General features: G+C 37.7%; 1 protein-coding gene across 1 annotated transcript; it reads left to right on the forward strand.

Moving 5' to 3' along the window:
• The first annotated feature begins 532 nt into the window (after nt 1-532).
• LOC149211386 (TMV resistance protein N-like) lies at nt 533-14,882 on the forward strand. Its single transcript, XM_089390421.1, has 4 exons — nt 533-1,171; nt 1,685-1,763; nt 14,132-14,341; nt 14,473-14,882. The coding sequence occupies exons 1-4, from the start codon at nt 684-686 to the stop codon at nt 14,731-14,733; spliced, it is 1,038 nt and encodes a 345-aa protein (XP_089246547.1). The 5' UTR covers nt 533-683; the 3' UTR covers nt 14,734-14,882.
• The last annotated feature ends 1,070 nt before the right edge of the window (nt 14,883-15,952 follow it).

Here is a 15,952-nt window from a genome sequence, read left to right on the forward strand (position 1 = left end):
CTTCTACATGTTGGAGTCCGGGCCTCCAATTATTCCTGTTTTTTACCATGTCTAGCCCGCTGATCTTCGGCGGACGCAGAGCAAAGAGTGTATTCTATGGGCCTGCGTAAACTGAAGTCGCGACACGACTCCACCACTCTTCAAAAGTGGAGAGGTGCTCTTTCTCGAGTTGCAGAAATAAGTGGATTAGATCTCGACGACACGTGTAACGGGTAAGAAATCTCCATATGTAACAATCCACAGCCAAACATTTGAATTACACTGTAGGAGACAAACATGTCATAACAAAGGCTACGGACAATACCTACCACACCACACGACATAGACGCGAACGCGCAAAATAAACAAATAATTATAATTATAATTATTGTTTAATTTCAATTCATAGTTAATTAAACAATAAAGATAATTTTAGGAGGTCAAACAGCGAACAAAGCGGTGCAAATTGTGAGGCGGTAGATTGTTTCTGGATGAAAGGAAAATAATTGCATTTGCCAGGCGACAGATTGTTTCTGGATGAAAGGAAAGTAATTGCATATAAAAAAAATATGGGAGAGGAGTAGCAAACGCCTATTGCTATCCTGGAAAATACGCAGTTTAATTCACTGCTGCCAAACTAACGCGCAGCATCTCTTCTTCATCTCATCTTTGTTGAACTTTATTCATTCCATTACCTGCACCCAATGGCTTCCTCGTCCACCCTTGCATCTCCAAACGACTCTTACCACGTATTCATCAATCATCGCGGTGTTGATGTTAAGAAAACATTGGCCAGTCATCTGTACCATCGCCTCCGTTCTGCAATTCCTGGACTGAGAGTCTTTTTGGACAAGCCAGAATTGCGAGTTGGGAATGACTTTCCATCTCAAATACAGGAGGCTATTAGAACCGCCTCCGTCCATGTTGCCATTTTCTCCCGTGGATATGCAGAGTCAGAGTGGTGTCTTAATGAGCTCTTTTACATGTTGGAGTCCGGGGTTCCAATTATTCCTATTTTTTACCATGTCCAGCCCGCTGATCTTCGGCGGACGCAGAGCGGAGATGGAGTGTATTCTATGGGCCTGCGTAGACTGGAGCCGCAATACGACTCCACCACTCTTCAAAAGTGGAGAGATGCACTTTCTCGAGTTTCACACATAAGTGGATTAGATCTCCAGGACACATGTAACGGGTGAGAACTCTCTATTACGATAAGCTCTTTGATAGGTAAATATAGTATTAAATAGATGTGTTAAAGGATTCTTTTGCATCCATCTATTTCTGCCATATCTATTGGGAGCAGAACCCTTTGCAGATAGGCCGTCTAAAAGAGGATCTGAATGGCACCATTCTCTGTGGTGAATCATTTTTTTATTAACATCTCAGGCTTTTGAATGCTTTTCTCTTTCAAATTATGTATCGGGTAGTCTGACTTTTTCACTAGACAGTCTAAGGTCTTTTTCTATGACACCGCCTTTTTTGTAATTGCCCTATTTTTAATGTTTACCTTGCCTGATGGCACGTCGAGGAGTTATCTGGTTACATGTTGTGTTTTTTTATGGAATGGTTTTGCAGGGCAATGTTGCAAATGTAACACTCTTTTATTTTCAATAAAAAAATTTATTATTTTTTCCTAGGGAAAAAGATAAATAAATCGTAGTACATGTTTCTGACTCCGTTTATTTGATCTGTTGTGAATATCCAGTGACGAGGGTGAGCTCGTAGAGAAGGTTGTTCAACGCGTGTCGAAAGAGATCGATAGTATTTTCTCTGTTGGTATTGGGGTAAGTCTGTTTTCTTGTGGAATTTCAGTATGCAGCAGCAAACCTGTTTCCTGTTTCAAGGTTTGCACTTAGTTTTGGTATTTGTTTTATTATTTTAAGTTTCGAAGTTTTTAATTAAAATTTGGCAAAATAATTTTTGATTATATTATAGGTTTAAAATGTATTTTTGAATGTAGAAATGGTTTTAACACTTTAAAAGTTTATAAAGCATTTGAATTGTGAAAGATTCTTATATTAAAAGTTAAAACTTGTAGAATATTTAATTTTAAAAAAATTTAACTAAAAAATATAATTAAAAAATCTCCAAAATTTATTGCTAAATCTCTGTATTATACCAATCTAAATCCATATCTCTGTATTATACCAATCTAAATCCATATTATACCCAACTAAATCCATCTTTTATATATATCTTCTGTTAGAACATTAATCAACCATTGTGAATTGAATAGTGCATTCAATTGGCCTTAGACTCTCAACAACAGTGCACACACTTTCAAAAAAACAGGGTCTTCACACACAGATTTTCTCAACAACAATGGGCAGCTCATGAATATCGACTACAACTTGCAGCACAGTTCCGTAGCGTAAAAATCACTGCTTTGAATCCTAAATGAACCTCATTTAAACTGCGAGTTATGTTTTCAAATACAAAAGCTTTACCAAAAAGGCATATTAGTTTTTTCGAACATGCAGAGCTGAAAATATCCTGCTTGTTTCAATGTAAGCACCATTGCTTGCATTGCCTTTCCTGAAAAGAGCTCTCTCCAATCAGCGCCAATAGCAGGGCACAACTCAATGCGCCTCACGTCCGCTTCAGGTTCACCACACTACACCACGGCTTCAACGCAGAGATCTCAGCTCTATCATTCTCATTCGAGTGCTCGCGAGTCAGCGATTACTCCACACAACTTCACACAAGTTTCAGACTGAGCATACTAGCAATCTGGGCCACTTCCACATCCGTGGCTCAAATCCGCTGGCAACTCGGCGTCATCCTCATACAACGCCACAGCCTCTACCGGGCGCAGACGCCCACAGTCAACACTGTCCAGCGCTGGCTTGGATTTACGGCTTCACACTTGGCCTTCACACGCACAGCAGCGCTTCAAGCCACACTGGCTCCTCACACGGTGGCACACCCACAGCAGATCTTCAAACCCCACTGGCTCCTCACACGGTGGCAACAGCTCTCCGACCTACTCTTCTCAGCAGTCTTCGCATCACACACCACCGAGCCCTCGACTTCAGTGTTTGATCCAGTCATCCGCTCCACTTCCACAGCCCTCGCTCTTCTTTCTTATGAAATAAGCCGATGGTTTCATAAAACCCATGTATACTTAGATCTATCACCCACCAAAATAAAAAAAATACCATGCTCCACCAATGGATTAATTTGCATAAGTCCACCTACATCAATATGAATTAATTTAAGTATTTTTCTTTGCTTTTTTCTATGTGTAGGAAATTGCTCCCTATATTGGTTGCTAACTACACATGCTTCAGATTAATTCAAGTATTTTCCTTTGCTTTTTTTCTTTATGTATAGGAAATTTCTCTCCATGTTATTTGCCAAGTACACATGCTTCACATTCAACATGATCATTCTTCAAGACACGAAGACCTTCAACCATTGAGTAATGAAATAACAAGCTCTTCTGAAGAGTCTTCAGTGTCTCTGTCATGGTATTAGAGTGAAAATGTAAGGGCTCGCGAGTGTAGAGGTTGTAGTAGTAAGCTTGTGTGAAGTGTGGTGAAGGTTCGGTTGTATGCATTGAGCTTTGTTGAGAAAGTCCGTTGTGTAGAGCGTGATTGGTGAGGTGGATACTACTCTGTGAAAGCTGCTGCTAGTCAATCAAGTGTGCAAGCCTTCAGCTATCTATTGGAACTGCTGGAAAAATGTAAAAATAATTATTTCACGACCGCCACCGCCTTGGCTCTTCATTCTTCCAGAGGTCAGCACCACCTCAACGCGCAGAACGAAAGGGCAGCACTGCTTTGGACATGAATATTTTAATTGCTGTAACCGACATTAATTTTGGTATAAATACATATGCTTAGCCGAGGAAGAGTATTCACTCTTGGTTTTTGGTTGTGTAATTTCTTTGGTTTTGTAATAAAGCAGCTGTAGCTGCTATTATCTGAATTTATGTATTCCTGTTTCTTTCATCTAGTATCAGAGCCAGTTTGGACTTTGTTTCAGAAGCCATTGTTGTGTACCTAAAATTTGTTGTCATGTGAGGTTGAACAGAACTGTTGTGAGATTGAACAGAACTGTTATGCAGTGCAGAGCGCTTGTGACTGAAATGGCTGGAGTTGTTTAATGCTGCACTGAATCCGTAATTGTTGTGCAGCGCTGGAATCTGAGAGTGAAGCAAAATCTAATTTGTGAGGATCCATTGTTGAGCATGGTCGAATAGAGCTGCAATATTCTGCTGAAGATTTGTGAGGGCAGTGTGCAGTGTCTGGATGGGGCAGCTTGAAGTTTGAAGGAAAAAGAGATAAATCTACCATAAGTCGCAACTACCAATGTTGAAAGGTATTTTGTCATGATATTGCTAGTTTTTGATTGGGAGTAGAATTATTTTTCAAATTCCATGTTTGAAGGCGTTCTGAGAATGTTTTTTAAATTCGGAGAAGTTTCAATTGAGTAGATGGGGACATTTTTTATTTCCAGCAACATATCTACACAGTTGAAGGAAGAAATTTATATTAAAGCTCTACTTCCCTTGGCATTGGATATATTTATTTTTCCATCTCAGTATTTTTGTCTCACTATGTGTGGCTCTACTTAGCTTATTAACATTAAGTGGTTAATGAGTTAAAGTTTTTTTTACCATTGTTGGATTGAGTAGAAAGGAGTTTTTTTTGGAGAAATTAAAGTACTTGGTAAACCAAAATAAAATGGCTTCAAATACCAACACTACTCAGTCAATTCCTATTTTAATTGAGAAAAATTATGATTCCTGGTTTATTCGAATGAGAACATTGTTGCGTTCTCATGATCTTTGGGGATTTGTTACTGATGGATATCCTGAGCCTGCTAATGAGGCAGCAATGATGGCTCTTACAAATGTTGAACGAACATTGTTGAAAGAAAACAGAAAGAAAGACAATAAAGCTCTTGGCCTTATTCAACAAAGCTTAGATGACGTGATACTTTCAAAAGTATCAAATGCAGAATATTCGAAGGAGGCATGGGACATCCTTGAATCATGTTATTAGGATGTAGCGAAAGTAAATAATGTCAAATTGCAGAATTTGAGAAGAGATTTTGAGAATATGAAGATGAAAGATAGTGAAACTGTGGATGCTTTTATGACTCAAGTCATGAGTGTTGTTAATCAATTGCGACAATATGGAGAAGACCTCTCAAACAAGAAGGTGATCGAGAAAGTCCTTCGAAGTTTGCCAAAGAAATTTGAAGCGATTGTTGTATCCATAGAAGAGTTCAAGGACACAAGTCAAATGCAAATTGAAGAGTTGATTGGTTCGTTGATTGCACATGAATCGAGGATGTCAAGATATGATGATAGCTCATTGGAGAATGCCTTCAAAACTCAGCTTCAATTTCATAGAGGAAGAGGCAGAGGAAGATCGAGTAATAGAGGACGAGGCAGCAAAGATCAAAGATGTCCGCGAGATAATTATGATCATGAAGAGAAATCTCAGCAACGTCCTCCTAATTTAAGGGGGAGTTACAATAGAACCTGGCATCGAGGAAGTCAAAGGTATGATATTTCTAAAGTTCAATGTTATTATTGTAAAAGATATGGCCATTTTGCTACTAAGTGTTTGAAGAGGCAGGCAGATGTTGGTAAGCAATCTGCACACATCTCAGAGGAATTTGAAGATAGTCAGAAGCCGGTGTTTATGACTTGTAATGTGACTCAAGAATGTTCGAATGGTATTTGGTTTTTAGATAGCGGTTGTAGCAATCACATGACTGGAAAAAAATATTTGTTTTCCAATTTAGACACCAATATTCAGTCTGAAGTCAAGTTGGGTAATGATATTAAGGTATGTGTTAAAGGCAAAGGAATGATTGTTGTTTATACTAGAGATGGTGATAGAAGAACAATTGATGATGTTTACTATGTACCTAGCTTGAAATGCAATTTATTGAGCATTGGATAATTGATAGAGAAAAATTATAGTGTTCTTCAAGAATAATGAGTGCACTATCATTGACAAATATCCAAGTAAGCAGCGGATAGCAAGAGTAGAAATGACAAAGAATAGGATGTTTCCGCTTATAATGAGAAATGAATTGACTCCATCCTTGAATGCTTACAAAACTAAGAATTTCGATGAGTCATGGTTATGGCATTTAAGATATGGTCATTTATATTTTGGTGGTCTAGATTTGCTGCAGAAGAAACAAATGGTGAAAGGGTTACCCAGTATTCAAAAACCGACGAGCTCATGTGAAAGTTGTATACTTGCAAAACATCATAGACATAAATTTGTTTATGGAATTCCGTACAGGGTGAGAGGACCATTGGAGATTGTTCACACAGATTTATATGGACCAATGCAAACACCTTCTTTGGCTGGTAATGTTTAATTTTTTACTTTTATTGATGACTACAGTCGAAAAACATGGATTTATCTTCTGAAACAGAAATCTGAAGCATTTTCTGTATTTAAAAGATTTAAAGCTATGGTTGAAAAGGAAAGTGGAAATCATATTAAAATTTTGAGATCAAATAGAGGTGGTGAATACATGCTAACAGATTTCATTTAGTTTTGTCAATCACATGGAATTAAGAGGCAGTTTACTGCACGTTATACTCCACAACAAAATGGAATAACTGAAAGGAAGAATCGAACTATCATGAATATGGCTCGAAGTATGTTAAAGGGCAAATGAATATTGGGGAGAAGCAGTAGCTTGTGCTGTTTATATTCTTAACAGAAGTCCGACTAAGAGCGTGAAGGATCGAGTTCCCAAAGAAGCATGGAATGGTAAGAGTTGTCATATATCTCATTTAAGAATTTTTTGTTGTGTTGCTTATGCGCATGTTCCTAAAGAATTGAGAAAGAAGTTAGAGGATAGAAGTGAGAAATGTATATTTATTGGATATAGTGACGAGTCTAAAGCATATAGACTTTATAATCCCATCACTAAGAAATATATTATCAGTAAAGATGTTGAGTTCAAGGAAGAAGAAGCTTGGGATGGAAGGATAGATAAATCTATTGTAGAGACAACTGTATTATCTCATGGATATGATAGTGAAGATGAGCAAGAAGCACAGGGTGGACAACCAATTCCATATACACCTGCTCCAAGCACACCAGTAAGCCGATCACCAAGAGTTAGTCCATTACAATTCAGAACACTGAGAAATCATGAACATGGCGAACCATCAAGTTATGGTGGACAACAAACAACTGGATCAGATGTAAGTAATGATTCTAATCTTACAATAGCTACATTAAAGAATAGAATTAAAGGTCAGAAGACTAGAAGTTTAAAGGAATTGTATGAGCAGAATGATGAAATAGATCAAGTTTCAAATTTTGCATTACTTGCATATGATCCAGTAAATTTTGATGAAGCTGTGAAAGAAAAAGTTTGGATAAAAGCCATGGATGAAGAAATTGATGCTATAGAAAGAAATAATACTTGGGAACTTGTAAATTTGCCTGAAGGTAAAAATACTATAGGTGTTAAATGGATTTACAAAACTAAAGTGAATGTTGAAGGTGAAATTGAAAAGCATAAAGCAAGACTTGTAGCTCAGGGGTTTAGTCAACAACCTGGTATTGATTATAATGAAACTTTTGCACCTGTAGCTAGACTTGACACAGTGAGAATGGTATTAGCTATAGCTGCACAAAATAAATGGAAAATATATCAGATGGATGTTAAGTCTGCATTTTTGAATGGTTTTCTAGAAGAAGAGGTTTATGTGAAACAACCTCGTGGATATGAAATTGATGGTCAAGAAGATAAAGTTTACAAATTAAAGAAAGCATTATATGGATTGAAACAAGCACCTCGAGTATGGTATAGTAGAATTGATGAATATCTGAACACCAATGGATTCATCAGGAGTCCAAGTGAGCCAACTTTGTATACAAAAGTAAACGAGAATGGTAAAATTTTGATTGTGTGCTTGTATGTTGATGATTTGATTTTCACTGGAGATCTCTCAATAGATGATTTTAAGACGAAGATGAAAAGAGAATTTGATATGACTGATTTAGGCCTAATGAAATATTTTCTTGGTATTGAAGTAACTCAATCTGAAGATGGTATTTTCATTTGTCAATCTAAGTATGCAAAGGATATATTGAAAAGGTTCAGGATGCAAAATTGTAAGTCAGTTGTAACCCCAATTGCAATTGGTACAAAACTCAGTAAGGATGATCATGGTTCAGATATTGATCCAACCTTGTTTAAACAATTGGTTGGAAGTATTATGTATTTGACTGCAACAAGACCCGATATAATGTTTGGTGTAAGTTTAATTTCCAGATTCATGGAGTCTCCGAAGAGTACGCATTGGCTAGTTGGAAAAAGGATTTTAAGATATGTTGCTGGAACAAGAAATTATGGTATCCTGTATGCATCTGATTTAAATTTTAAACTAACTGGATATACAAATAGTGATTTTGCAGGCAATATTGATGACAGGAGGAGCACATCTGGGTATGTGTTCAGTTTTGGTTTAGGTGCAGTTTCATGGGCATCAGTGAAGCAATCCATTGTGACTCTATCTTCAGTTGAAGTAGAGTATGTTGCAGCCACGACAGCAGCATGCCAAACTATTTGGATGAGAAGAATTTTGAAAGAGTTGTTGCATGAACAGAGAGAACCCACTCATATTTTCTGTGACAACAAATCTGCTATTGCATTATCAAGAAATCATGTTTTCCATAAGAAAAGTAAACATATTGATACCAGGTATCATTTCATTCAAGAATTAGTAAGCAATAATGAAATATATATGGAGTTCTGCAGATCAGAAGACCAATTTGCAGACATATTTACAAAACCCTTGGGAAAAGAACTCTTTGAAACTCACAAGGAAAACATAGGGGTATGCATCATGTAAGGACATTTTGATGTAATAGCAAAGTTTTGTTTTTTTCATTTTTGTGAAATAATTAAGGGGGAGAATGTAAAAATAATTATTTCACGACCGCCACCGCCTTGGCTCTTCTTGCCACCGCCTTGGCTCTTCATTCTTCCGGAGGTCAGCACCGCCTCACCGCCTGCAGAATGAAAGGGCAGCACCCCTGGGACATGAATATTTTAATTGTTGTAACCGACATTAATTTTGGTATAAATACATATGCTTAGCCAAGGAAGAGAATTCACTCTCGGTTTTTGGTTGTGTAATTTCTTTGGTTCTGTAATAAAGTAGCTGTAGCTGCTGTTATCTGAATTTATGTATTCCTGTTTCTTTCAAAAAAAAAATTGCTTCCCTGTTGTCACCACGTTGCAGAGTGCCTTGGTATATTTACAGTGGTAAAATTATCTGTACTCTTGCCATTCTGCAATATGCAGTTCTACAATATAAACTTTTGTGAAGTAATTTTTTTTATGATTGGTGGCGGAGTCGGCTAGTGGCCGTGGTAGTCTAGCGTTCACACAAGTAGAAAAGGGGCCGATCCGAGTTGGAGGTGAAAGCGTTGTTTAGCTGCTCGTTGAGGGTTTGCGTTGCGTGGGAGGTGATTATGGTGCCACTGCAAATCAGCGTTGTGTCATAGAAGTGTTTTTATTGTGTGTTATTATTGTTTGATGCATTACCATTGTGGTGTTGACCGTCAGACAAGTGGAATCCAACGACTGTATTGCAGACTTGTGCAAGCATTTTGTGAATTGATCCCAGTGAAGCGTGGAAGGGTGAGGAGTAGGCCGCTGCTGCCTATTGTGATGTAAACTGAGAGGGGTGAAAGCCTAAGAGTTTTCGTTGGAACTGTTGTAGCGCAGAGTAGTAAAGTTTGCCGTGGCTACGGTTTGACGAAGCTGCATGAAAAAGACAGTGAAGCTTGAAAAGGAAATGAACATTGCTGTCTGATATCCGACTCCGACTCCGTGTGTAGTGTTATTACTGTGAATGAGTTGGTTGTGGTTGCCACTGTGTGTAGAAGGTCATTGGTCGTTGGATATTGATATTTTTGATGTTGCATTTATAGAGAGTCTATTTGGAAGTATTTTTGGGCCTGGTAATATTTTTTATTCTGATAATATTTTTGAGTCACAAGAATTATTAGATCCATAAAATGATTTTATTGATGACCATAAATATCCAGAGCTGGAGTCCATTCCACATGAGAGCAAAATTTGTTTGTCCCTGAACCCAATTGCTAGTAATGTGATTGGATCCGCTTCTAAAATGGCTGCTACAGTGGAGGATACTACCATGGACGTTGTTTGGATAGCGTGAATTAGATTATCTTGTTCGGGATCTGTGAGAATAATGCAGAAATAGATTTAGTTATGGAGCAGTTGAACAAAATTAGTTATAAGTAGTTGAACAGAGTTAGTTATAAGTGGTTAGGAATTCCTATATAAGCATGATGTAATTGAGTAAAGAGATGAATAAAAAGTTTGTGGTTTTCTGTTTTTAATTTGGTATCAGAGCTCAGGGTTTGAGCTGGGGTGAGAGGGCAGGTGAGGAAGGCGTGTTGTTTGTGCCACCTGCGTGGAGCCCAGCAGAACCGATCTTCTTCACAATCTGGTCGAGACTGTCCAGAATCATATTAGAGTCGAATAAGACTTGGTGTGTGTGTACCCGAGGGCGTGAAAGGTCCAAGAACCGAGTGCTTTGTGTTGGCGTGTGGAACCTAAGCCGTGAGGTGCTGTGTGAAGCCGAGCGGAGTTGTGTTGCTGCGTGAGTTGCAGCGTGAGAGTTGCTGTGAAGCAGATTCGGGTATCGGTTTTGTAAGCCGTGAGGTGCTGTGTGAAGCCGAGCGGAGTTGTGTTGCTACGTGAGTTGCAGCGTGAGAGTTGCTGTGAAGCAGATTCGGGTATCGGTTTTGTAAATTCTGCAATCTTTTGAGGTTTTATATTTTAAGCCTGTTGGTTAAAGTCGTAAGTGAAAGGGATCCGCTGAAGTCTGTTGGAGTAGTCTGCCACTGTGACTACTGTCGTTGGAGAAGGCAACCATCGAATTTGTTGAGTTGTCTTTGTGAAGAAAGTCAGTGGGTGAGAGCGCAGGTGAGGAAGCCTGTAACCCTGAGTGCAGTGCATGCCTGTAACCCTGAGTGCAGTGCATTTTCTTCTGTGGAGTTCTTCGTTGCAGACGTTAGAGACTGTTTTTGTTTATGAGAGTTCTGAGGTTAACTTCTTGCGAAGCAATGAGTCTGTTGAGGTGCAGTTCTTCATCCGTGAGCCCTCTCTTTCGAAGATTAGAGTAGCAGATCTGGCAGCAGCAATATTTGGTATTTGGCTGTTCGCTGCTTCCATTGCACGTCGACATGTTATCTCCTTCTTGCAAAGTTCACATAACGTCATGCCTTGAGATCTCTTGCAACACCTGAGATGTTACACCGTTCAGGCTTGCGAGATTACTGATTTGATCTGTTGCGTGGTAAGCTGTTGAGGATCCGTGCAGAGATCGGATTGCCGTGGAGGAGATTGTTATTGCTTGGTGCATGATTGTGGCTGCCAGAACTCGGAGCCACTCTGCCATTAGAGTGTGCGTGAAGACTGCTGCGTGGGGTGCTGTCTGTTAGAGTGTGCGTGAAGACTGCTGCGTGGGGTGCTGTCTGTTAGAGTGTGTGTGAAGACTGCTGCGTGGGGTGCTGTCTGTCGGGCTGTGGCTGCTGTGTGCTGCGTGGAGTGCATTTTTTTTTGCTGTGTGAGTTTTATATAGCCTGACTGGAGCGTTTTTGTGCGGCTGTGCCATTAGTTTGGTGGAGTGCAGTTTGTGACTTTCAGGCATCAAGTTTTCTGTTTTGAAGGTCCGCCCGTGAAGAGGAGAGACGACGCAGAGTAGACTGTGCGTGCTGGAAGGAGAAGCCGTGAGGTTGGTATGTGTGAGGCCAGTTCGTGGTGCTGGGTTGCTGCGTGTGGACAAAAGGCTGAGGCGTTTCAAACTTCTGTTGAGACCAGCAAGACCTCCTTGCGTGGAAGGCGACCTCAGCGTGAGGCGTAAGTGCTGTAACTGTTCTCCGTGACCTGCGTATGGTGTTTTTGCAAGTTACCGTGGTCATATTCTTTTTCAGTCGGTCCGATTTTCTTTGCAGAGAGAGGCTGTAGAAAAGGCGTTTTGTTTGAAGTGTGATAAAGCTAACTGATATGTCTATTCTTTTAGACCTTTTTGACGATGATCCTTTTAATGATCATTTTCTCATGAACCCGTTTGGGATTAGCAGTGTTTTTGAGTTCATTGACAAAGAGTTTCATGTTGTTGAGGATCACGCTGTTGAAGAAATCACTCATGTTGTTGAGGATCACGCTGTTGAAGAAATCACTGAGATTAAAGCTGTTGAAGAAATCACTGAGATTAAAACTTGCCCGGTTGTTAGAAGTTTTATTGAATCTACTTTCAAAGATGACTGCATTTTGGTGACTCCTTCGTTGGTTCCCCATGGAAAGTGGGGAGAACATGAATTAAATTACCTCGTTCGAGATCTTGCATTGCCTCTCAATCCAAAAGAGGTTGTTGACCTTAAGTATGTACGCAAGGAGCACAGGCATTTCATAAGGAAACCCAAAAAGGTGAAGATGAAATTGCACCAGCAATGGAAAAGGAACAAGCATGGACCTTTTAATAAGAAGACAAAAATGAAATGTTTTGTTGTAAGCCTAGCTGAGACTTAGACCAGCAGGCAAGTTAAAGTTTAAGTTAAAGTTTAAGTCGTCATCATTAAGAATATATAGTTTGTTATATAGTTGGAATTAAGGGGGAGTGGTAGAAAGGTATTAATCCCAACTACCCTCTGTTAATGCAGTAGTTAGAGCAATCTAGAGAATACATCATATATTCCAAGTACAAGTTCTAGAATTCAGTTAGGTATGGTAGAAAATCCATTTCTCCATTAAGGGAGGATGTGAGAATAATGCAGAAATAGATTTAGTTATGGAGCAGTTGAACAAAATTAGTTATAAGTAGTTGAACAGAGTTAGTTATAAGTGGTTAGGAATTCCTATATAAGCATGATGTAATTGAGTAAAGAGATGAATAAAAAGTTTGTGGTTTTCTGTTTTTATTTGAATCCCAATCCAGAAAAAGTTGCTAATGTTAAGTACATAAGCAAAGAGCAGCTGAAGGAGCTCATAAGGAAAGTAATAAAGGTGAAAATGAAACTACATCAGCAAATGAACAAGCATGGACCCTTTAGCAAGAAGGCAAAAATAAAATGTTTTGTTGTAAGCCTAGCTGAGACTTATACCAGCAAAAGGTTAGTTCATCGTGATTAAGAGGAGGTGTTAGAACATTAATCACAACTACACCAATGGCGATGCCCACTGTTTACATGTTAGCGAATTTAATGTGAGTCAACAAGAGTTAGTAAGATATCAGTTCAAGTTAGCGAAGATCATTATTGATTCTGTATCTATAAATAATTATATTTAGTAATGAAATAACAAGCTCTTCTGAAGAGTCTTCGGTGTTTCTGTCATCTTCCAGTGAAAAAACCTTAAATAAAAATACATACATAATCTAGATTTCTTTTCTCTGATCTTTACAGCTCTGTTTACCAACCATGAGTTCTTAAGAAAATTATATACATCAGATTTCTACAAAGCTTCATACTGATCTATAATACTGATATTTCTATCAGAGACAACTGTTGTAATCCCACAGCTTACAGATAAATCTGTATCTATGCTCATTGATCTATCTGACAAAAATAATGACAAATAAATTGACAGTATCGATCGAAGAAAAACAAAGACGCAGCAGGTTCTATGGAAACGGTCAAAATAACTATTGAAACAAAAGAACGATATCTGTAAACCGTCTAATGGCATCCCTTATAAATTAAAAATCCCCAAGCTTAAAAGGATCTTTTGTCAAATGCTGAGAGAAAGATCTTTCTGGGAATCGCTCTATATATGTTTACATTTTATATATATGTTTATATTTTTATTTTTATTTAGAAATTTAATTTTCTAAACCCTATAAATTTTAGATAAATCTAAATTGGTCATTTATATATATATATATATAATTCAAAATCTGAAATTATCTTTTATCAAAATCTAGCCAAAAGAATCATTACTTTTAATTAAAAAGATTTTTCTTTTTTATGTAATTTTACTGCTTCAAAATGTTCGCATAACATAACAGCAAATTGCAACAATCTCTTGCATATTAAAGATTGGTCCAATAAAACTTATCCTGTTAATCTTTCTTTAAACTTAGTTTTGTTATTCAAAAAATTTCCACGTTTTACAGGAGTTTTGTTGCTCGCAATTATACGGCGGTCTTGGGGGGAGTGATAGGAGTGATGGGACATATTCAGGAATTAGACGGATTACAATGACAGCAACCCATGGTTTGTTAACTTCAGTTCAGCTACATTATGGTCTGGAAGGTGATGAAAGCGTGAAGGATAAATATATGGAGGGCTTTCTGTATGGAAACGCAGTGGGGTCTCTAGAAGAGGTAACTCTTGTATCATTCTCAATTGGATTAGGCACCAAGTTAGATGTGATGTATGCGTTCAACCTCTCGATGAAATATTAAATAACTCAGAAAATAAAGAATTTAATGGTTCTGTCGACTTTTGAACACAGTGCAATTTGAATTACCCAGAGGAGTTCGTCACCAAACTCAGCGGTTATTTTGAACGTTTCATACCTTCGCCGGAATTTGGGTTTGTGATCAAATCTTTGACATTTCATACGAATCAAAGGAAATTTGGACCATGCGGGCCTGAGCGCGGAACTTATTTTGAGACAGACGTTATCGGAAAGATTGTAGGCCTGTTTGGGAGAAGTGGAGATTTGTTGGATTCAATCGGTGTGTATATGCAAAAGCCAAGAATTTCGAAATAAGCAGTCAGTTAAGAGTAAGAAAATAGTACCATCAAATGATCTGGGCGTTCATATGATTATGGACTTCTGCTGTGGATTGGATGATTTTTATCTGCCAAAGTGGGGAATTGAGCTTTGGCTTTGCACTTGAATTGATATTAACATTAACATTAACGTGTCTTATTTATTAATTTTTATTTACAGAATTTGGATCAAATTATCACTTGCAAGGAGGTGATGTGTAATTTTGTGCTTAAGTTGACATGCACTTCTTAAAACAATAATAAAATATTGTAAATTATAATAAAAATGAATATGTTATTTATGCTTAATTAGTTGTTCATATATTTGGAGATAATGTTTGAATGATAAGTTTAGTTCATATATTTGGAGATAATGTTTGAATGATAAGTTTAGAATTGGTTAAGACAATATCTTAATCTCCATATTCATATTTGGAATTAGTTGGATCTATCTCCAACTATATATATGTATCATCTCTATGATTAAATGTGCGAAAAAAAGAATTATATATATAATCTCTATGATTAAATGTAAGAAAAAAACGAGTTTTGGGTGTATGTTTTAGTTGAAAGTGTATTGCTGTTTTGTTTGTAGCAGAGGAGATGTCTAATGTTGTGCAGGGACTAGTAATTGTTGGTATCGCCAAACCACCAAAAATTGAGAGATGTGCAACCAATATTTAAACAAAAACAAATAACATAAATGCAAGTATCCTTTAATTTATGTCCAAAAATTCTCAAAACATTGACTGAGCCCACAACTATCCATAAATAGTATTTTAATACTTAAGAGTACAAAACATATTGTCCCAACTAGAAAACAGATAAAACCATAAATCCTTCCAAATTGATCTATTTGAGAAGTACAAAGTAGCAATCACTTCAACCCTATCCCAAATGAAGTGAATGTATGTAAGCTATAACTGCTCTGTTATTCAAAATTTAAACCCAAAATGACACCAACCCATTTGTTTCTCCTTAAAATAGATCAAAGTACATGGATCAACAAAAAACAAATTTCCAACTATTGGATCACATCCAAATCAATACAGATCACACATTCAAATTGATTGCAATCCGTGTCCATCTTTGCCACCAATTAAATTCAAGTGCAAAAAAATATTACTGAAGTCGCATGTTTAACATTCAAATTATTCACCGGCCCTTTTCGGTTAGTTATTTCAATTAAAGCACAATTTTCTTACAGTTTTATTTTC

The sequence above is a fragment of the Pinus tabuliformis genome, chromosome 1_1 (assembly GCF_031772625.1).
Source record: "Pinus tabuliformis cultivar Carrire ecotype Pingquan chromosome 1_1, CPIR1, whole genome shotgun sequence".
Classification (NCBI taxonomy): domain Eukaryota; kingdom Viridiplantae; phylum Streptophyta; class Pinopsida; order Pinales; family Pinaceae; genus Pinus; species Pinus tabuliformis.

Excerpts from the sequence above, each read along its gene's own strand:
- LOC149211386 (XM_089390421.1), top strand. The coding sequence starts at position 684 with ATGGCTTCCTCGTCCACCCTTGCATCTCCAAACGACTCTTACCACGTA. Across the intron at positions 1,172-1,684 it reads CTCCAGGACACATGTAACGG|TGACGAGGGTGAGCTCGTAG; the intron begins GTGAGAACTCTC and ends GTGAATATCCAG. Across the intron at positions 14,342-14,472 it reads CAGTGGGGTCTCTAGAAGAG|TGCAATTTGAATTACCCAGA; the intron begins GTAACTCTTGTA and ends TTTTGAACACAG.